The sequence below is a fragment of the Schistocerca serialis genome, chromosome 3 (genome assembly GCF_023864345.2).
Source record: "Schistocerca serialis cubense isolate TAMUIC-IGC-003099 chromosome 3, iqSchSeri2.2, whole genome shotgun sequence".
Classification (NCBI taxonomy): domain Eukaryota; kingdom Metazoa; phylum Arthropoda; class Insecta; order Orthoptera; family Acrididae; genus Schistocerca; species Schistocerca serialis.
In genome coordinates, this window is record NC_064640.1 from 73597733 (window position 1) to 73621262 (window position 23530).

Consider the following 23530-nt stretch of genomic DNA (forward strand, 5'->3'; position numbering starts at 1 on the left):
GTGTGACGACGATCTGCATCCAGGGTAGCCTAGTGTGCTAGAGATATCATTTGACAACTGTTCGCAGCGCTTTTCGAATGGTGGACCATGGAATGTTCAGCTGTCGCCGTATTCCCTTAATGAATCGATACTCGCGAAAAGGAGCAGTACTATTGCTCTTATCTTGATAAAACGGCTTTACGACTAAAGCCCTGCTCACCCCGTGCAGACCCATGTCGACTGTGACTGTAGCCTAATTCACTTTGATGCTTGTGTTTCAACCCTTCGTCGCCGTACCAGCAATACCGCCTAACGGCAAGTCATGACACTAAGACTACTAACAATGCAAATCCTGCAGCGCACAGTCTGAACACCATTCCTATAGATTTGGGTACCCATTCGGTAAATAGTCTTCCGCCTACAGTGGCTAGTTAGTGAAAGTTTAATTATATTCACCATAGTATATCTTCAATGGCCATTCTTTTCAAATATTAATCAAAACTGCGGGTCAGAAAAATTAATTCACATTATGTGCATAGTGCCAGAACAGATTTTCACAGTTAATTTGTAGTTATACCCTATAGGTGCAGTTTACAGTAACTTGGACTCTCTGTTCAACTACATATAAGAATAAACAGGATAGGACAATGCTGGAACGACATAAAGTTTGCTTCTCATTCTAGACATACTGCTGTATATTACGTTAAATTTTATTATTTGTTTGCGACTTTGATACAGCGTAAAGTTATATGTTTTACGTTCAGGTAGGACATTACTGAAGAAGTAAGATGAAATTACACTATTCTTGGTTTGGAATACACCGTGTTTATTGTTTGAAAGTATTTCAGATTGTGTAACTCTGCTACATTGGAACTCAAATTCTGGCACTTGTCAAAGCTAAAGTGAAAGTTTGAGTTAGTCTGTGAGGTGCACATGGTTCAGTATAATGGGCACTGCTCAGAAAACTCAGGTGCCCAGAGTGAAGTCTCATTCTAGCACACAGTTTGGTCAGAATTAATAAAAATAATTGAAATTTATAATTCCAGGGATAGTCGAGCAAAAAATTTCCAGCTAGGGTTAATTGTACAGATAACAATACACTGATTTCTTATTAACACAGTTCTTTCTTTATTTTTGAGAAATTATTCACTTGATACATACATTTTACATTTCACATTTAAGTATGTTTTATCTCATGACTAAATATGATATCCCAACTAGTAGAAGTTTAATTTTATTTGGAATGATATTTTCATGAAACTTAGTTGCAGTGTTGTTGAAGATACAGCACTGTGTAGCAGCCTGCACTACTACAGGATAATAATTATTCCAGAATTCAAAAGCTTTGTAGTCAATGTTCGTTCCATCACTCATGTTAAAGAAACGATCTAGAATCATCACACCAGGTTTTTCTTCAGTAAAAGCTTCCCACTTAATGTTGAGCGTATTTTGTATAGGATTAGAATTCTTTGCAAAATTTGTCCAGAGGTTCATTACTACATCAGATATTTTACGATCACCACCATACCACACTATTGAAGATGCAAGGTTGGGCCAGTATGGCATTCCCCATACGAAAGGAAGATCAAATCTGTGTGGTACCTTAACCCACTCTTTAATTGGCACCAAACTGTGTTTTGGTTTATAATCAAATCTGTAGAAATATGTTGATCCTACTTTGCTGAGTTTTAATGCTTGTAAATATGCACCTGCCCCATAATTTCTTTCAGTCATTAAATCCATGTATCGATCTCTTAGAAGTGTTGTGTCTGAGGTTTGTGGATATGGTCTGTAAAAAAATGAAACAGACTCAATTATGTATTGGTCATTTATTACACAGGTCTCATTGTTGTTACTTTCACTTGATTCCTGCTGAACCATATCTGATAGGAATGAATAAAACCGTTCTTGAGTTAAACCCTTATCCATTTCCTCAATATCTGAATGAAGCAGTGCATCTTCCATGTTGGTGTATCCAGCCATAAAGTCAACCTGAAAAGGTTATTGTACACTTCAGTAAATCATTTGTGAGTTCATAAGTCATTATTACTAAAGTTTCTACATTTATGATGATGTGAAAAAATAGTATGATTTCTGCAATTTCAGACGTGTGTCGCTTAGTTCACTATAGCATTACTTCATCTCATAAAGTATAATGAAGTGATTTATATAACAGCGTCTCTAAGGAAATCACTGAGAGTAACATAATGACATTAGCTTCAGAGTACTGTGTGCCATAGTATCATAACAGAAGTGAAACCATTATATGACTACCAAAAATTCTCAGCAGTATCGATGTTAGAATGTATCACACAGAGCTATGTTCTGAGATGCACAACTGGTGGTATTTAAGTCATTGTATAATTGGTTATGAGATTTACATCCATACTATCGGTAGAAGATACTGATACTAAGTACTGTGGTATAAGTATGAGGCCCAGTTGAATGGTTTGATCCCAAACACATAAAAAACATATCTCACTTAAAAGTTTTTCACTTTCATCAGGATGTTGCTAATCTTCAATGCTGTTTAACCAGACTTAATCCTGTGCTTAGAGGGCACACTTGGAGGTCATCAAGATAAAAACATCCTTTTGTAAGATATCGAACGTTGCACAGGAAAATCGGACGCTAATCTAGTGAGAGTTGTTGAGGGAAGTAAACTTACACAGGAATTTGTGCCAGCCTAATGAAATTCAACAAAAACTCTATCTGCTTTAATGAACTATTTCTTTTAGTTCATTCAGAAGTTTTGTGTTGTTATTCCTTCTCTCTCTCTCTCTCTCTCTCTCTCTTTCTCTCTCACTCTCTGATTCTCTCTCTCTCTATCTCTGGTGTGTGTGTGTGTTAGAGAGAGAGAGAGAGAGAGAGAGAGAGAGAGATAGAGAGAGAGAGGAGGGGGGGGGGGCGAGGAGGACAGGATAACCAGTCATGAGCGTTGTGCTGGCATCACAAGTAAATGATAGCGGTAAACCCGCCTCCTGAAGACTCTGCATTTGTATTTTTCTGATGACGTCGTAATTCACCCTGAAACCCACAACTGCAAAATGAAAATGTTCGAAAGGTCAGTTATAAATTGTATAACTCCCCACGTGAAAGATCTCATTTTAAAGTGACAGGCTACCAATATTTCTGTGTTATGGAACTAACCTCTCAAATGGCCCTCGTCATATGACGGTATACGGTTTGAATATTACTGGCAGTTGATAACACTTAAGAGTGTGTGCGTTGGAGGTCTGACGTTATATTTAACATTTAGTTTCACGATTCATGTGTTTTTTGTTTCAGAATATGGTAAAAGTCTGAAATTATAATTTTTATCACGATATATGGAAATCTTGATTTTAAATTTACAATCTTTCGCGGAAATATGTAAATACCTGTTTAAATTGTCCATCTTCAAGAAGTTCCTTTGGTTCCTTTGGCAAGAAGGCTGTACTTGCATTTGCGTCTGCATCGACCACTGGCCCCCACTGAAACAAACTGGCATGTGCAGCAAGTGGTGACGTCGGGGCATTTCTTAAGCACGGCAGCAGGTCTGAATGGGAAGCAGACCGGCAGGCGAATCTCTCTGCCAGAGATTCCAGGACCTCCTGTGTTTTACTCCTCGTTACCGCCGCCGGCACTAAGGCATTTCCACTCATAGCAATTGCACGTGCGAATTTCCCAGAAGACAGTGGAGAGATTGTGTGAAGTCCTACGCTTATTCCTCCAGCACCGTGGCCAAAGATGCACACATCGCTTGCAGATCCACCAAATGCTGATATTTTTCCTTTCACCCAGTCGAGGGCTGCAACTTGATCGTGAAGACCATAATTTCCTGGTGACAGTCCGTTGCCGAGTGCCAAGAAGCCGAAGATGTTCAGACGATACGCTGCAGTTACAATTATCACCTGTCGGAAGAAATTACCTAATTAGACATGGATATAGAGTGTATAAGCAAAAAGTTTCACTCCAGTATCATTTTAAGTAAGAAAAAAGTATTACATAAAACAGGGAAGATGTGGTGGTGGTGAGCTACATTATTTCAAAAATTAAATCAAAGTGTACCTCATAAGACGTGAGGCTATTAGCTATCGGTAATATGCAGTTAATTTGTTAATTGGGAAGCGCAACAATAATAATAAGTATTTTTAAGCAGAATACCCTTAGGTTTATTAAATCTTACACACTGCTACAAAACGTTTTAGAAATAGCATCAAAGGCTGGAACTACTGTATCTTGTGTGTTTATGAACTTCCTTCAGACAACAAGCACTTTCAGTTCCAGTTATATGGCAACGGCCTTGCCGCAGTGGATGCACCGGTACCCGTGAGATCACCGAAGTTAAGCGCTGTCGGGCGTGGTCGGCACTTGGATGGGTGACCATCCAGGCCGCCATGCGCTGTTGCCATTTTTCGGGGTGCACTCAGCCTCGTGATGCCAATTGAGGAGCTACTCGACCTAATAGTAGCGGTTTCGTTCAAGAATACCATCATAACGACCGGGAGAGCGGTGTGCTGAACCCACGCCCCTCCTATCCGCATCCTCCACTGAGGTCCCGGTAGGCCACTCGTGGCCTAAAGACGGAGTGTTGTTCTTGTGGTAGTTTCAGTTATATGGTTGGTCATAAACTGTTAGTTCTTCGTTACTGTAGCCTAAACTCCTAAAAAGTCACTTTCCTGTGACAATACATAACAGGCAATGAGATGTCAGTAAGAATTTCAGATTCAGTTTTCAATATTATTGTGGCTTAGGAACTAGATATTTGTATCTGCACAATGTACTTGGGAGAAAGGAAGATTAGGGATTAACGTTATGCCGACGACGAGATCATCAGAGCCGAATAACAACGGGGACTGGGGGAGGATTGGGAATGAAGTAAGTCGTCCCATTGCAAAGGAATGACACCGACATTTGCCTTAAGCCAGGGTTTTCCAAACTGTGTTTCACAGAACACTGGTGTTCAACGGGAAGTGAATAGGTGCTATCAACAACACGGCAGTTTTTTCGATATTTTGACGATACTAATTATTTTTAAAATTTTATTTCGAGTTCTGTGTTATTACTTACGATTTAAAACTGCAGTAATCACTAAATAAAATAAAATTTTTAGTAACCTTCAAAATAAACAAGGTATCCCGTCAGCGTACCAGGATTCTCAGGGTGTTCCGCCAGAGGAAAAGTTTGGGAGCCCCTGTGTTACGCGATTGGGGTAAATCACAGAAAATGTAAATCTGGATGTTCTCCATAATTAGGGTGTAGTCTCTTACCACTGAACCATCTCGCTCTATAAGATGCCTGTAAGACTCATAAAACTGCAGTTTCGATTGTTCAGAGGTGACTACATACATATAAAGGTGAGAAGCCTGGAAGGCCTTCAGCAGTAAGAACAATAAAAGTGTCGAACACATTTTGGCTGCTCTCGGTAGCTGACATTGCGTGAATGCTTTGCGGACACGATGCGTCTAGGTCCTATAGAGGACGTGTGGGATGCCAACTAGTAAGATATGTATCCCTCACACTCACCATCAGACAACATCTATGAGTTACATGAAATGTATTCACAGTTGCGAATATGGACAACCGTCAGTTGTATAATGGAATGACGACAATGAAACTTCGTGCGGGACGGGGACTCGAAACCGGATTTCCCACTTATAGCGAGCGGTCACCTTACCATTAGGCTACCGAAGGAAGACTCACGCCCATACACAAACTTCCATATGTCGTCGACCATGTGTCTATAACATGTACTCGTACATCCATTATATATATCCCTGTACAGCGGAGTCATTTTATTTGAAAGTCGCTTTCCCAGTGTCGGCGGATAAATACGATGCAATGTTCCTTCGGACATGCATGCGTATCATTTCCTGTAACATTTTTTTTATAAAAAATAGATTCATTCTGGTTTGCTTTTTCCATGATTTCTTCTGTTTAATTGATGGCTTTCTTCTAAACTTCAGAGTTGACTTTCATAACAGAAACACTGCTGAGTGCCTCATCTGCAGGCAGCTTAATTTTTTTAATGTTTATGACAATGTTGCCATATATTTGGGTGAAGTGGTGGTTATAAGGTGACCACCCGATGACTATATGCCTAAATCGTTTTGCAAGCTTGTCGATTTCATATATTTGGAACTGTGGTTTTTGGAGAGATGTGAACTCCATAAGGTCAAACTTTTTAAATCTCTCATATACTTTGTCATTTATATGCTGAAGCCAATCATGTCCTCCTTTTGCTTTGCCACAGTAGGCATGTTGTCAACAACAGAATGGTTGGTGTCATCTGTAGTGGGTTGAAGCACTTTGGCCGCCCAGACTGGCAGCGCAGTTATAGGCGCCATATCACTGATTGTGCGGTCCCTCTCGCTGGAGGTTTGAGTCCTCCCTCGGGCACGGGTGTGTGTGTTGTTCTTAGCATAAGTTAGTTTAAGTAGTGTGTTAGTCTAGGGACCGATGACGTCAGCAGTTTTGTCCCATAGGAATTCACACACATTTGAACATTTGAGGCACTTTGTTTATCCACGTTGCACACCTTCAGTGGCAAATTATCCTCCTCCCCCAACAATATATTGTTGTGCTAATTGATTTTCACACCTTACAGATACCTGTTGTTATGCTAATTGATTACGACGCATGGAGATAATTCATCTTACTGAGAAGCCCCCACTCTACCCCTCCTTCTCTTCTCCCTTCTCCTCCCTCACTGCTCACGAAAAGAGCATTGCACTGCCCTCCCCTCCACAGTTTAGTTCTGAGCCACCTTTCCCCTCCTGGAAAATCATCCAGCCCTCCCTTCACCTCTCCCATCACCATCCACAACTTCCCAACAACCAATTCCCTCCCCCGACTTGTGAACTGATGGGAAAAAGATTCAGTCTGCACTGAGCTGCTGGAGAGGAAGAATCTCACGACATGACATTCAAATTAATAACATTTATGTTGCTGAGAATATACTGTTTATTTACAAACTTCCATTAATATATTCTCTGTTTCATCGGTTTGTGGAGGACAGGATGTCTGAACCCGCTCCCTTCATCCATCTGTGAACTGGCAGGAAAAAGGCTGGAGAGGAAGGTGTTGTCTTTCTTTTTGGCAGGAAATGTGTTCAATTGACTGGATGTTGTGTTCGACAGATAGGAAAAAATGGCTCTGAGCACTATGGGACTTAACATCTGAGGTCATCAGTCCCCTAGAACTTAGCACTACTTAACCTAACTAACCTAAGGACATCACACATATCCATGCTCGAGGCAGGATTCGAACCTGCGACCGTAGCGGTCGCGCAGTTCCAGACTGAAGCGCCTAACACCGCTCGGCCACACCGGCCGGCAACAGATAGGAGTTTAACATGTGTATTACTCGTAAGCATACAGCTGAGTATTGTGTCCATAGCTTCCTACATGAGGAATGGAAGGAGGTGATAATCGACAAGTGCAAGGGCAATATTTTTCAGCAAATAATGGTGATGCAGCAATGTGGGTTGACGGTGCATTTCACAACTCGTGTGATCTATTGCCTGTGCTGGAGCTGTTTGTGTTTACTGAAATGAGCAGTCAGTCCACGAAAAACATTGGCGAAATGGTCACACAACGAAACAAGATATCGCGAGAAAAACATCAATGAAACTGCCCTAATCACACAGTCCAAACAGTCGGCTGTATCTCGAAAAATGATTTGTAATGTCTTGATCGTAACGGTATATTACGAAAGAAACTACCAACTACACATACAAAAATTTTGAAGAAGGAGGAAGCACTTGTTCTTGGCGGGAAACAGTCCATTTCCTCTACCAAATCACATTAATTGTCTAACAATTTACAGGAGTCAAATAGATCGCTTTAAACACTCACCGCCATTTTATGAGGTTCTTCTTTGTCATCAAGCATATTTTCAACGTCTGAGAACCATATATACATTTTGCAAATCAAATAATTTAATTTCTCCCACAAAGAGATCATAGGACTAAACAAATCCAAGATCGTCTATGTACCGACGTTTCAGAACACAAGAACCCTCCTCCATGTGCCATCCATAGTCCATGAACCACCGAGCATAAGCTCTGACTGTCCGCTACTGGTGCTGCCGACTGGCATACTCGCTCATCCAGCCGGCTACCGGAGGGCGGCGGCTCCCTTTGATCTCACATTCCAGCGGCCACAGAAATGAGTATCCTTTGATATTCGATATTAGGGAAACCATGTATGCCCTCTCTCAAGTTGTTACTTCCAGTTGTAACACCTGCACCTGAGACCTGTACGCCAAGGGGTTTCCCTCCCCCTCCCCCCTCCAGTTCCCCCCATCATCCTCTTGTCAACTGAAAAGAAAAAGGCTCAGTCTGTTCTAACCTACTGCAGAGAAAGGATGCACGGTATTTATTTAAATTATTTTTTTTCAGGGTGTTATTTTGCTGGATTATCCTACAGTGCACCCACAGTCGACTACCCTCCCTCCCTCTCCCAATTTCAGCCGCCCCAGTCATCCCATGTGTGAGAGTACATGTTCACTTTGCTGTGTGCCCTAGTCCACAATACCATTCGAAATTGGAAAGAAAGTGTTACACAGCCGCTCCCAGGCCTACAGCTGTGGCGGTTCTCGGTCATGTATGTGCTTGCACGACAAAGACTCACAATGTGCCGAGTAATTATTGACGGTAATGATCTCTGGAAGCCTTACACAACACATGCCGGTCCTTCCACTGTTTGCTCCAGGGGGCTGACCTTGATGTATAGGGTTCCAAAATGGCTCTGAGCACTATGGGACTTACCATCTGAGGTCATCAGTCCCCTAGAACTTAGAACTACTTAAACCTAACTAACCTAAGGACATCACACACATCCATGCCCGAGGCAGGATTCGAAGCTGCGACCGTAGCAGTCGCGCGGTTCGAAACTGACGTGCCTAGAACCGCTCGGCCACTGCGGCCGGCCGTATAGGGTTCAACTGAGCTAGTTCACACAGGGCGTTCTAAATTGGTGGGCATGCAGCATTGTGCCTTCATCAACAGGTACCGGTTTGTGGGTAGATGAAGTGGTAACTTTATTTATTTTAGAGGGTATTATCCTACAGCGCCTGCCTCCAGCGTCGGACACACATTTACGCAGCAGGTCTCTCTTCAACACACTATGGCGAAAAACTATAAGGTGATAAAATAAGAACTTCATACACCAGAGTAAACATGGATTCTATGTAAGAAATGCAAAACGTGGTGTTGCTGTATGCCCTACACCACACTACCACTCGTCAAACACTCGACTTTCGAGGGTGTATCCTAAAGCTGTCTCCACTTACCAGCGCCTCCAACAACCCCCGCCCCACCTCCATCATACATGAATTAACCCAACATACATCTCTTGTACATGTCTACCACGTGTAAGATCGATAACACATCAAAAACTTCCACTATTTTATCGTGAAAGTTACAGAAAGTACTTGCTATTTAGGAACATCAAACTGAGGAATAGTAATAACTCTTTTGGGTCAAACACTAAGCTCCAAAAGCTCTAATTTATAAGCTATTGTGTGATGGAAACTTTCAGTCGAACAGTCGCATCTTAAGTCAACCTAACTCTTATAAGTGACCAGCTATTAAAAAGCACAATCTCTATGATAATAAAGCACGAGAACAAATACACCCGATTTCTCTCAGTCTGATGGACAAATTGATATAGTTTGAGAGCGATCATCTTCAGAATTAGTATCTGTGGAAGTCTTGTAAAAAAATTGTCATGCAAGTGGGTGTTTCATGCATGTCAGATACATGAAATGTCAATACAGAACAGTGTCTTTTATGCTTATCAGAAAAAAAAAACAAAGTCATTTTTACATTCGACAGCGAGCTACAATGTGCATCGAGCTCTCTCTTCATTATTTCGTAACCTCCAACGAAGTAAAAATTCGAAATGTATTAACTGCAGTCTGTCCTCTATTTCGAACCCCCTTCGTTAAACCTATACGCTGAAGATCCTGAGGAAAACACTTTACGGTCTCCCTCTGTACGCATCGTGTAACAGATCCTCAGTGTTTGGCCAGCCCTCCTGCCAGTAGTATCTCCGAATTAATTTGGAACTGACCAGAAGGAGGAGGGCCCTACATACGCTACATGCGACACCTCGTGATGGAACAGAGCGAGCCGAGTTCAGCAAAATCAATACATTCCGATATTTTGATTTCAGAAAGAGCATAACACATGTTCTAAACTTGCACACCGACCAACGCTAGTGATATAGACTGGTATTCTCATTCCAATACTATGACTACCATTCTGCGAAGACTGTTCTGTACCAATCATACACATGGCACCCATCTATGTATACTTTATCTCTCTATATGAGTGCATTCTGAAGAGGTAAGCACTCCTTTTTGCTGCATACCAATTTGCTGAAACATTTGAGGGTGTTATGGTGATATAACAGATAGTTAAGAAGAAGAAGAAACTATGGTTTCAGCATGATGTAGCTCCAGACGGTAGGAGTTTCAAATATTTTACGTTCATCACTTCCGCTATCTATTCTGGAGTATTGTTCTAGTGTTTGGAGTTTATACCAAGAGTCTTTTGGAATGAGAGAAATGATTGTAGTACGAAAAAAAAGAGTCCTAAGGCTACACAGTATTGCATTAAACACACTATAGGGTTTATGCCGAGTGGTTTTCCGACATATTAGTCGTGTGGAAAGCAACGCTCTAAATATTCCAATGCAGCCAATGCAGGAAACATATTTCCGACACCTGATGTGTATTCACCCTACAAGTTCTGTATCCCACTAACTATGGTGAGATACTTTAAGATGATAAAACTACTATCTTTTACACCACAAACATAGATTCTTTGTGATACGTGCACTATATACCTTTCCAGAGATCTATAGCGCCCACTGTTCATGTCCGATTGCAGTTCGAAATTATGATATGCAAGCATCAATCCTGTGAAATGATCGTCAGCAATGGAAAACACACGAAACAACGACATCTTAAGAGGAAACAGCAGCAGTGTTTGATATGCGAAATTACACACCATGCTACACCAACGCCATGAGCAGACACAGTCTCTTCCACACTCACAACAACTGTCAAGAAAATGTGTACACAGAGTTTGCAGTACCTCATAAACCCCGTCACTGACTTAGAATCACTGGAGTTATGAAACTGAAGACTCGATTTATGGACAGAACACTTTCTAAATAGATCTGTTCTGTAGCTGTCATTGTTGAACGTCGGACACCGCAAAGATCGTGGAAACACTTTTTTTAGGTCAAAAGCACTGTAGGAGGCCGACCGACCGGTTTGGGGAGCCTCAGCTGCGGCCTGCGGCGTAATCCACAAATGTCCATTCATTCCGCTCGCGCTCAAGACCACCGGCTGCAATATGCAACGCCATACCGCAAGCGAAGCCGACGAGTCTGTCAGTTTACCTCGCTGTGTCGGCTCTTCTTTCTCTCTATCATCATACTTAATGCAAGTATTGATAACCATCCATCGGACGTCAGACTTTAAAGAATTTTTAAGACCTCCTACATTCATTACTATTCCAAATTCGCATATGATGTTTGATGCTATCAACACGTCTCATGATCGCAGTGGCCGATTATAGCCGCGAGTCCAAACAAAAACTTGATGAACAGTATTACATTTCTTATTGGCCAACCAGCTGTGAGACGCACCCATTCTCTTAATAATTATGTCCCCTCAGCGTAGGAGTTAAGTGTCTCACCAACTCAATAACACAACTGTGCCGCCTATAACGTCATGAAATGATCTGCAGGACAACATGGAACAAGTGTCAGTACAGTTGTATGTGAGTAGTTGAATTTAAACGTTCAACCTATGCGAATATAAACCATTACCATTAAAACTACACACAAAACCTATGCAATTAATAGTCATCTAACCTTACACAAGGTGTAGTGGCATTATCCACAAAGACCCGTCTGGGTCTAACCACGTTGGCATACGTGTGGTTCCACTACATTTCGGAGCGACATCTAGATGCTAGGAGGCAGTACAAACAAGTATCAATACGATCCATATAACGCTAGTTGAAACCACTCGATTACTACTCTGTTACAAGTCACAGGAGCCCTCAAGTCCGTTACACTAAAATACTCAGAAAATGTCACTGAACAACCTCCAAAATTTTGTCGCTGGAGTTCTGCCGCATTTGCAGAAGATGCTGCTGTGCACACCAGGTACTCAAAGAATCATATCTTTAACTGGGCGTAACATATCTCACGTCTTGGAGAGGGGAGCTGGAACACTGCTCTCAGTCCACGACTCAGCAGCACTCTGCTGCTCGCTGCTCCACAGAAACTCAGAAATGCAGCCAGCTTGGCCTCTTATGACGATTCACAAGGCGTTCTTCGTTGATGGCACTTTCAGCGTTTGCAGTGTCTCCCATGATCTAATCCTTCTCTCTGAACATGCGTCTCAAATGCTGCAATTCAAACTGTAGGTGATTGTCTTCAGAAATAATCTATGCCCTGTGAACTTAGGTGTTCAGGACCGCTTTCCTGTGTATGGGGTGGCTGAAACTATTGATGTTCAAGTGCTGGTCAGCGCGCATTGGTTTCCTGTACAGTGAATGAACATACCGGCTGCCTGCCTACTGCTCAATTAAAACATCCAAGAACGTTATATGACAATCCCTCTACAACTCAATACTAAAATTTAATGTTCGATTGGACAGTACTCACGTAATCGATGAACTGCTGCAGTGCACTTCCACTGTGAGGCCATATATGGAAGGTGTCATCAGCGTACTGTAGAAAGCAAGATGGATACAACCTCACAGAATTCAAAGCCTGGTCCTCAAGTCTCCATTTATAAATTCGGGACAGACAGAGACAGTGGAGATCCCATCGCTGTTCCATCTGTCATCTTATAATATTTGCCACAGTACAAGAAGTACGTTGTCATTAAGGACGTGACGGAACAGTTTGACGGTCCCCAGCGGAAACCGTTGGGTCTAATTTCCATCGTGTCTTACACCGATACTCTTGTAAAAAGTGACACCATATCTAAACTAATCATGATTTCGTTGTGACTTATCTTCATTTGCTTGAGTGTCTCAACAGAAGCTTGCGCATTAACAATATGGTGTTCATGGTGTCCTAGTTTGAGTGCTAATAGCCTTGATAGCTGTATGCCATTCTGTAAGTGGGCGAACTGATTGGATTAACAGTGGTCTAAGAGGGATGCTTTCGTTGTGTCTTTTCGGCAATCCATTAAAGCCTGGGAGGTCTGAAGGCGCTCGGCGTAAATATTTTTTCACCATTTCGTCTGGCATTCCAGTCTTTCAGAAACTTCTCTCTCTTTCTGACGATGGCCTGAGTTGGACTGTGACAAAGCTAGGTGCTACATTTATCAGGCAGTGTGTGATACATACTGGAAGCTTAGTCATGGTCCAAGACAGGTGAGCTTCAGGAAGACAGGTAAGATATTCCAATAGCCTTGTATGAAATATGATGTTGTGAAGAAGTTAATGCCATGTGCTGCCACACCGCCCAGGCTTTATGGATTACTTGCTTGATAATTGTAGGCAGGAACAAGAGTTTCAAATGCGGTGCCAGCACCTCACACAACCATACATCATCAGTCCTGTGGTGGACCAGAACTACTGAGAACAACCCAACTTGCCTTCCACATGCGCATCATTTTGTCGCAGTCTGGAAGTTTCCAGATGCTACAGGCACACCTATATAAATGAAGCACTGTGCCAGTCCCAGCAGCATGTACCTTTTTACTCTCATGATAGTGGCACAGACAGCTGTGGAAAGTTTGAATGTTTTATTCAAAGTGATGTGGCTTGTAAAGTGAGAATATTTTATTCAGGTATGCCACTGCAAAATAAATTACAATTAATATCTATTTGTAAGAATAATATTTTCCATTAAATACACCTATGAAACTATAAATTACGATTAATATCTATTTGTAAGAATAATATTTTCCGTAAAATACACCTATGAAACTCTTGTATGCAGTACACCGCAGTGGCGGAGTAGTTCCAGTTCTACCTCAAAGAGCGCCTAGTTAAAAAAAAAAAAAAAAAAAAAAAAAAAAAAAAAAAAAAAAAAAAAAAAAAGAAAAAGACTGCCGCTTAGCCTAGCCTCCTTATGTAAACAAACAACAGTCCAGTAAGCCTGTACAGTATTTATTTAAGCTAATTTATGACTCTAAAGTAAACAAACTGCACACTTGTTTATGCAATTCTAATTTATGACAAGGTACTTTGGCCTTATCTTAATTACCATAATTTATGACCCACCTTCAAGATCCCCCACTTCTCCAGTCGAACTGGAAGACGTATAAATGGCAGGAAGCTACAATATTGGCAGGATTTGATCCCACCACCAGTCCAAGCTGTGGCTTACCCCCATGACTCACCTGGGTGTGGTATCCATCATCACGAAATGGAATTGTCATTTGTGCTCTGTATATTGGCCAATCACCATGAAGTGTCAGCAGCAGCAATAGAGGTCGGTAGAAGAAGACTCTCACATTTGAACGTAAATATTATTAATACATCCATCTCTCACATTTCTCTTTATTATTAATTATATGTGTTTTCATTCATTATTTATTCCGCAGCACAAGGAGCTCCTGATGATGCAATGAAGCAACAACTGTCTGCACCATCACAGCAGCAGCACACAATTGGTCTACCTGATTTGTTGGTTCAGAAAACACAGCTACTGTTTCCGGATGCGGAATTTCCATTGTCTACCTCACTACAGTGTTGAACTGATGGATTACCTGACGTTGAATTTCTACCATCTGTACCACAGTAGCAGCAGTGGCACACAGACAATATATAGATTAGATTAGATTAGATTAGTTTTTCGTTCCATAGATCCATGCTGAGGAGATGAGAGGTGGCATGAGCCCCCTCTCATATTTCTATCTTACAATTTTCCTCTCTAATTGCATGCGGTGAAAAGTTGCTATTCCTTCACAAGAGGACTTCCCACGCAGCGTCTCTCGTCACCCAGGTGGTCTGGTGACAGGCGGGATATGCTGATCTTGAAAGAGTAAGACGACGGGTGTGAGGGAGTCGAGTGAATGCTTTCCAGACGCCGAAATTGTCAAAAGACACGCCCGGAGGGGCCTGAAGTAGCGGCTGGGCTAGAGGTTCCGTTACTTCGCAGAAACTTAGCGAAAACACTTTCTGGCGGGCTACCAGTGTGTTGTGGGAATGACTTGTGTTCCCAAGCAGCCTTGGCGCGCAAATTCCCGCGTTTTCTGCCGTATAGTAACTGTGATTGGCTTGCTCAGGGCATAGCTCCGTGACGGAGCAAAATCGGCGCAGAAATTGGCGCCAAGAATCTCCATTGGTGGAATGGTAGTGCTCCGGCAATAGAGTGGAATTTTCCACCGGTTTTCGAGTTGCTGATTGGAACGGTTAACCACGGCCACTGTCGTGGGGGCGGGAATGTTCTGTGTTCGGTTTGTATGGGTGCTCTTGTGGGGAGTCGGCTCTCGCCTTTTGGTCGGAGTAGGTTACAAGACTGAGCTCTTTCTGCTCTGGACAGCCTGCCTTCCGTTGGCTGTCTAATATACTTTTATTTAATTGTAACTGTTTGACGAAGTTGCTGAAGTTTCGATTTCAACGTAACTTTCCGAGTACAGTTGGCAATTGAGCGTTCTGCATACAAGAGGCCTATGTTGTCTGTCTTGAGCAGTTTTGGCTAAAGTTGACTGTATCGGCGTTACTGTGTGACTTCGATTGTTAAAATCAACCACTGTACCATCAGTGGTTGTGTGGCGAGCCTTCTTCGTCTCCCTCAGAGGCGCATTTGTATTGCTAGGAAGTCTTTAGTGTGGAACAACCAGGCCAGGATAATTTATTTCAGGCTATACTCGCGACATTATCATCACCACGACGGGACGTCGAAGCAACCAGCCATTGCCTCTGGTATGCCAGATCGTGTCCGTGGAGTCAAGAAGACAGCTTGGTAATGTACGTCCACAGCACCAGCAAAGCAGGCAATTTTGCTAGGTGATAATCCGAGCTCAGCAGAGCGCGCCTGTTCGTCTTTTCTAACTTTGATCTGTCTTGGGTGTTCATTGTCTGAGTTCTCACTAATGTAGCAGCAATTAATGCTGGGTTGGCTGTGTGTGTCTCTTAAGACTTGAGTTGCAAGGAATTGGCTCCACATACCACTTCGTCATAAATGTCACAATCTAGTTTAGGGACAACTTCACCTTCACAGCATTTATTTGAGTATCCAATTTGAGCCAATTTGATGTATTGTAAATGTTTCATGTGTTTTTGTTTATTATTTTGAGTTATAATAAATCATATTGTTATTTTGGACAGAACTTTCATTCTGTTAATCGGTAGAGCAACCCATCATTTCTCACTACGTTAATGAAACTTTCCTTTACTTAACTTATTTATCAAATTAAATTATTGCAGGTGCCAAACTCTTTTCTACTCCACTTGCAGGGTCGATTACAGTCAGTTCGCATTTCTTTTTAATCCATGTGCAACAGCAAAAAGTCAGAGTTAGAATAGGGGGGGCTTAGGGCATCCTTTATATATGAAGATTCTAGAAGAATTTAGTGTTAAATACACTGCTATCCCCGGCACCTCGCAGAGATCCTCGTGGATGTGGAGCATGTCAACTTTTTTTTTTTTACTTGAAATAATAATACTAATAGTATGAATATATACAATACATCATTTGTTTCTATTAAAAACTTCGTCTATGGAGTAGAAGGAGTTGGCCACTAGTAAGTCTTTCAGGCTCCTTTTAAATTGATCTTTATTTGTAACTAAATTTTTTATGTTCGCTGGCAAATTATTGAAGATGAGTGTTCCTGAGTAGTGGACCCCTTTTTGAACTAAAGTAAGTGCTTTTAAGTCTTTGTGCAGATCATTTTTGTTCCTGGTATTGTATGTATGAACTGAGCCGTTTGTTGGAAAAAGAGATATATTATTTAGGTCAAATTTCATTAATGAGTAAATATACTAGGAGGCAGTAGTTAGTATACCCAGTTTTTTGAAGAGGTTTCTACATGACGACCGTGAATTTACCCCTCAAATAATATGTATTACACGCTTTTGGACTTTGAAAACTTTTGTTTGACTTGAAGAGTTACCCAAAAATATTATACCGTATGACATTATGGAATGTAAGTAGGCAAAGTATGCAAGCTTTTTCATTTTTATGTCGCCTATGTCTGCTAACACTCGAATTGCAAATACAGATTTGTTAAGGCGTTTCTACAGTTCTGTGGTGTGCTCCTCCCAACTGAATTTATTATCAAGTTGTAATCCCAGGAATTTAAGACTGTCAACTTCTTCTATCTACTCTTCTTCATACTTTATGCATATGCTGGGTGGAAACCTCTTACAGGTTCTGAGTTGCATGTAGTGAGTCTTTTCAAAGTTAATGTCAATGAGTTGGCTTTAAACCATTTATTAATATCCATGAAAATATCATTAGCAGATCTTTCTAGAACTACACTCGAAATACTATTTATTGCAATACTTGTGTCATCTGCAAACAAAACGAACTCTGCTTCTGGCAGTGTAACTGATGAGAGATCATTAATGTACACAAGAAAAAGCAATGCCCCTAAGATGGATCCTTGTGGGACACCACATGTAATTTCTTCCCATTCTGATGATGACTGATGACTTACTTCACTAGTCCCTTGTACTGACACCCTTTGTTTCCTGTTAGCTAGGTATGACCTGAACCATTTTGCAGCACTGGCCGTGACACCATAGAATTCTAATTTATTTAAAAGGATGTTGTTGTTCACACAATCAAATGCCTTTGACAAATCACAGAAAATACCTGCTGCTTGTAATTTGTTCTTTAATTAATTAAGTACATTTCCACTGTAGGTGTAAATAGCCTTCTCGATATCAGAACCCTTCAGAAATCCAAACTGTGTTCTTGATAATATGTTGTTTGTGATCAGATGGTTGAGAAGCTGCCTGTACATTACTTTTTCTAAAATTTTTGAGAATGCTGGCAAAAGTGAAATCGGTCTGTAGTTTGATGGTATCTCTTTATCCCCTTTCTTGAATAGAGGCTTAACATCTGCATATTTTAGCCAGTCAGGAAATGTCCCAGCTATAATTGACTGGTTACACAAGTAACTTAGAACTGTACTAAACTCACAAGAACATGCCTTAATTAACTTTGTTGATATTTCATCATAACCACTAGAATGCTTTGTTTTCAAAGATTTTATTATGGAAGTTATTTCTTTTGGTGAAGTGAGTGACATATTCATGTAGCTGAAGCTATTTGTAAAGGCTAGTTTCAGATCTTCAAGGGCATTATTTACTGATCCTGACAATCGGCAACAGGACAGACAAGAACTCTTCTTCCCACACTCTGAGTTCCCACTATTACAATCGTCACCACCACTCATTGGGCTGTTACATTAATCATGGAATGGAAACACACAGCAACAGAACGTACCAGTGTGACTTCAAACACTTTGTTACAGGATATGTTTAAAATGTCCTCCGTTAGCGAGGATACATGCATCCTCACTCCGTCGCATGGAATCCCTGATGCGCTGATGCAGCCCTGGAGAATGGCGTATTGTCTATTAAAGTGAAGTCTGTAATATGCAATCTAAATGTGGGTGCGAGTAAACATGTGGTTGTGGGTATGTACTCTAATGATGAGTTCAGTGTAGAGGTAACAAAATGAAGTGACACTTAGTTATTGGAAGATACGACCACTCCTTGACAGACTAAGAAATGCATTTCGAAATCATCCCCGACCAACTGATGCCTGTATACAGGGTGTTACAAAAAGGTACGGCCAAACTTTCAGGAAACATTCCTCACACACAAAGAAAGAAAATACACTCCTGGAAATTGAAATAAGAACACCGTGAATTCATTGTCCCAGGAAGGGGAAACTTTATTGACACATTCCTGGGGTCAGATACATCACATGATCACACTGACAGAACCACAGGCACATAGACACAGGCAACAGAGCATGCACAATGTCGGCACTAGTACAGTGTATGTCCACCTTTCGCAGCAATGCAGGCTGCTATTCTCCCATGGAGACGATCGTAGAGATGCTGGATGTAGTCCTGTGGAATGGCTTGCCATGCCATTTCCACCTGGCGCCTCAGTTGGACCAGCGTTCGTGCTGGACGTGCAGACCGCGTGAGACGACGCTTCATCCAGTCCCAAACATGCTCAATGGGGGACAGATCCGGAGATCTTGCTGGCCAGGGTAGTTGACTTACAGCTTCTAGAGCACGTTGGGTGGCACGGGATACATGCGGACGTGCATTGTCCTGTTGGAACAGCAAGTTCCTTTGCCGGTCTAGGAATGGTAGAACGATGGGTTCGATGACGGTTTGGATGTACCGTGCACTATTCAGTGTCCCCTCGACGATCACCAGTGGTGTACGGCCAGTGTAGGAGATCGCTCCCCACACCATGATGCCGGGTGTTGGCCCTGTGTGCCTCGGTCGTATGCAGTCCTGATTGTGGCGCTCACCTGCACGGCGCCAAACACGCATACGACCATCATTGGCACCAAGGCAGAAGCGACTCTCATCGCTGAAGACGACACGTCTCCATTCGTCCCTCCATTCACGCCTGTCGCGACACCACTGGAGGCGGGCTGCACGATGTTGGGGCGTGAGCGGAAGACGGCCTAACGGTGTGCGGGACCGTAGCCCAGCTTCATGGAGACGGTTGCGAATGGTCCTCGCCGATACCCCAGGAGCAACAGTGTCCCTAATTTGCTGGGAAGTGGCGGTGCGGTCCCCTACGGCACTGCGTAGGATCCTACGGTCTTGGCGTGCATCCGTGCGTCGCTGCGGTCCGGTCCCAGGTCGACGGGCACGTGCACCTTCCGCCGACCACTGGCGACAACATCGATGTACTGTGGAGACCTCACGCCCCACGTGTTGAACAATTCGGCGGTACGTCCACCCGACCTCCCGCATGCCCACTATACGCCCTCGCTCAAAGTCCGTCAACTGCACATACGGTTCACGTCCACGCTGTCGCGGCATGCTACCAGTGTTAAAGACTGCGATGGAGCTCCGTATGCCACGGCAAACTGGCTGACACTGACGGCGGCGGTGCACAAATGCTGCGCAGCTAGCGCCATTCGACGGCCAACACCGCGGTTCCTGGTGTGTCCGCTGTGCCGTGCGTGTGATCATTGCTTGTACAGCCCTCTCGCAGTGTCCGGAGCAAGTATGGTGGGTCTGACGCACCGGTGTCAATGTGTTCTTTTTTCCATTTCCAGGAGTGTATGTTAAGTTCAAAAAATGGCTCTGAGCACTATGGGACTTAACTTCCGTGGTTATCAGTCCCCTAGAACTTAGAACTACTTAAACCTAACTAACCTAAGGACATCACACACATCCATGCCCGAGGCAGGATTCGAACCTGCGACCGTAGCAGTCGCGCGGTTCCGGACTGAGCGCCTTAACCGCGAGACCACCGCGGCCGGCTATGTTAAGTGAACATGCGTCCGGAAACGCTTACTTTCCATGTTAGAGCTCATTTTATTACTTCTCTTCAAATCACATTAATCATGGATGGAAACACACAGCAACAGAACGTACCAGTGTGACTTCAAACACTTTGTTACAGGATATGTTCAAAATGTCCTCCGTTAGCGAGGATACATGCATCCTCCCTCCGTCGCATGGAATCCCTGATGTGCTGATGCAGCCCTGGAGAATGGCGTATTGTATCACAGCCGTCCACAATACGAGCACGAAGAGTCTCTACATTTGGTACCGGGGTTGCGTAGACAAGAGCTTTCAAATGCCCCCATAAATGAAAGTCAAGAGGGTTGAGGTCAGGAGAGCGTGGAGGCCATGGAATTGGTCCGCCTCTACCAATCCGTCGGTCACCGAATCTGTTGTTGAGAAGCGTACGAACACTTCGACTGAAATGTGCAGGAGCTCCATCGTGCATGAAGCACATGTTGTGTCGTACTTGTAAAGGCACATGTTCTAGCAGCACAGGTAGAGTATCCCGTATGAAATCATGATAACGTGCTCCATTGAGCGTAGGTGGAAGAACATGGGGCCCAGTCAAGACATCACCAACAATGCCTGCCCAAACGTTCACAGAAAATCTGTGTTGATGACGTGATTGCACAATTGCGTGCGGATTCTCGTCAGCCCACACATGTTGACTGTGAAAATTTACAATTTGATCACGTTGGAATGAAGCCTCATCCGTAAAGAGAACATTTGCACTGAAATGAAGATTGACACATTGTTTGATGAACCATTCACAGAAGTGTACCTGTGGAGGCCAATCAGCTGCTGATAGTGCCTGCACACGCTGTACATGGTACGGAAACAACTGGTTCTCCCGTAGCGCTCTCCATACAGTGACGTGGTAAACGTTACCTTGTACAGCAGCAACTTTTCTGACGCTGACAGTGGGGTTATCGTCAACTGCACGAAGAATTGCCTCGTCCATTGCAGGTGTCCTCGTCGTTCTAGGTCTTCCCCAGTCGCCAGTCATAGGCTGGAATGTTCCGTGCTCCCTAAGACGCCGATCAATTGCTTCGAACGTCTTCCTGTCGGGACACCTTCGTTCTGGAAATCTGTCTCGATACAAACGTACCGCGCCACGGCTATTGCCCCGTGCTAATCCATACATCAAATAGGCATTTGCCAACTCCGCATTTGTAAACATTGAACTGACTGCAAAACCACGTTCGTGATGAACACTAACCTGTTGATGCTACGCACTGATGTGCTTGGTGCTAGTACTGTAGAGCAATGAGTCGCATGTCAACAGAAGCACCGAAATCAACATTACCTTCCTTCAATTGGGCCAACTGGCGGTGAATCGAGGAAGTACAGTACATACTGACGAAATTAAACTGAGCTCTAACATGGAAATTAAGCGTTTCCGGACACATGTCCACATAACATCTTTTCTTTATTTGTGTGTGAGGAATGTTTCCTGAAAGTTTGGCCGTACCTTTTTGTAACACCCTGTAGATGAGCAGATGATACCGTTTAGAGGTCAAGTAAGAATAAGACAGTATGTTAGGGGTAAACCTCTCCCAGTTGGCTGAAGTACTTTGTGGTAGCTACATCCAGCGGTATACCACATGACGTTTTGCTATACCAAGGAAAGGGTAAGGATATCACGTCTGGAAAAATTCCAGCACCTGGCAGCCTTGATATTGGAGGGCGTGTTATTCTAAAGCTTCCATATTCCTTGCCACCTGGGTCACTAATATACACTGATAGATACTTTACATCTGTCCCCTTACTAGACAGTCTCCTAACTCATGGGCCAATCTCAGCAACTGGGACTACCATGGTTAATCGTCTTCCAAAGGCTATAAATTTCAGGAGAGATTTAGATTTGAAAAGAGAGGGCAGAGGTTCTTTTGATCAGGTTGTAAGGAGTGATGGAAAAATAGCTGCAATCAAATGGTTTGACAATAAACCTGTTTACGTTGCATCTTCTGCTTTTGGTGTTCATCCAACTGTCCAAATCCAACGTTTGTCAAAGAAAGATAATGTTTGTGTCCAAATTCGTAGACCAAATGCAGTTACCATATATAACAAACGTGTGGATGGTGTGGTTCTCCTGGTTAGTGTAGTGGAAAATACCCAATGAGAAGCAGAGCTAACAAAAGCACAGTAACCATGATCCGCCACTTCATAGATTTTGCTGTTGCAGCAGCTTTGTTAGAATATATGCAAGCAACGAAAAGTAATAAATTTATTAGAGAAGACATCATGCAATATCAAGCTTTCAAGCTTGATGTTGCACAAAAACTTATTTTCTGTGGTGTGCCAGAGAAAGAGCAAAGATTAGACTCGAGCAATGATGATGATGAGGGTGATGATGATGAAGGTCCACCAGCAAAACGAGCAAGAGTACCAAAAACTTAACCATCTTTGCCATTAAGGGTATCAAATGCTAAGCACATACCTCAGATGATGAACAACATACAGAAAAATAGGTGAAAATGCAGGTTAGAGGGTTGTAGAGGTCTAACGTTTGTACGATGTAGTACCAATGAAACGTTTTACATATGAAAGAAATTTTTTTGCTCTTTTTCACAGGAAGTGAATTTCAACTTATGTTACGTTTCTCACACAAAAACTGGATTATTTTATACGTTAAGAATAATTTTGTTGTAACACTCAGATGTATTACTTTGTATTAACATAGACCGCAGGTATCACATATGATACCATCTGAAAAATATATGTCAAAATGAAAATAAAATTTTCTCTGTATTTTGGCTTAGTCATGACCTTATCGCTTTTGAATATCAGTTTCAATAAAATCAAACTTCGGACCAACCTTCAGGACTCTAGAGGTTATGTAGCCAATAAGCAGCACTCGTAACTTGCCAGAAATTTACCCCAGCACCCAGTATAAGTTTGGCACACATTTCTTCATCAGCGCAAATGTTGCAGTAAGTTACCCTAATCCAACACCCCTTCATCCACGTACATGATTTTCTTCATTATTCAGAAACTCAATCTGTAGCATGGCATGCTGCGACTTCTTTATTTTCTGCATATGCATGACCATTCTCTTTGCTAGTCTTATCCTACGTAT

At 42.6% G+C, this 23530-nt stretch overlaps 1 protein-coding gene and 1 pseudogene across 1 annotated transcript in view; one reads left to right on the forward strand and one right to left on the reverse strand.

Annotated features, from left to right (window-relative positions):
• Positions 1–1167: 1167 nt before the first annotated feature.
• LOC126470684 (cocaine esterase) overlaps positions 1168–23530 on the reverse strand; it is a 150997-nt gene continuing 128634 nt past the window's right edge. Inside the window, exons 4-5 of the mRNA XM_050098685.1 lie at positions 3360–3872; positions 1168–1971 (exon numbers count right to left, since the gene is read on the reverse strand). Coding sequence (XP_049954642.1) covers positions 1168–1971; positions 3360–3872 — 1317 coding nt within the window. The remainder of the gene's footprint in view (positions 1972–3359; positions 3873–23530) is intronic.
• LOC126471998 (5S ribosomal RNA) lies at positions 4255–4372 on the forward strand (annotated as a pseudogene).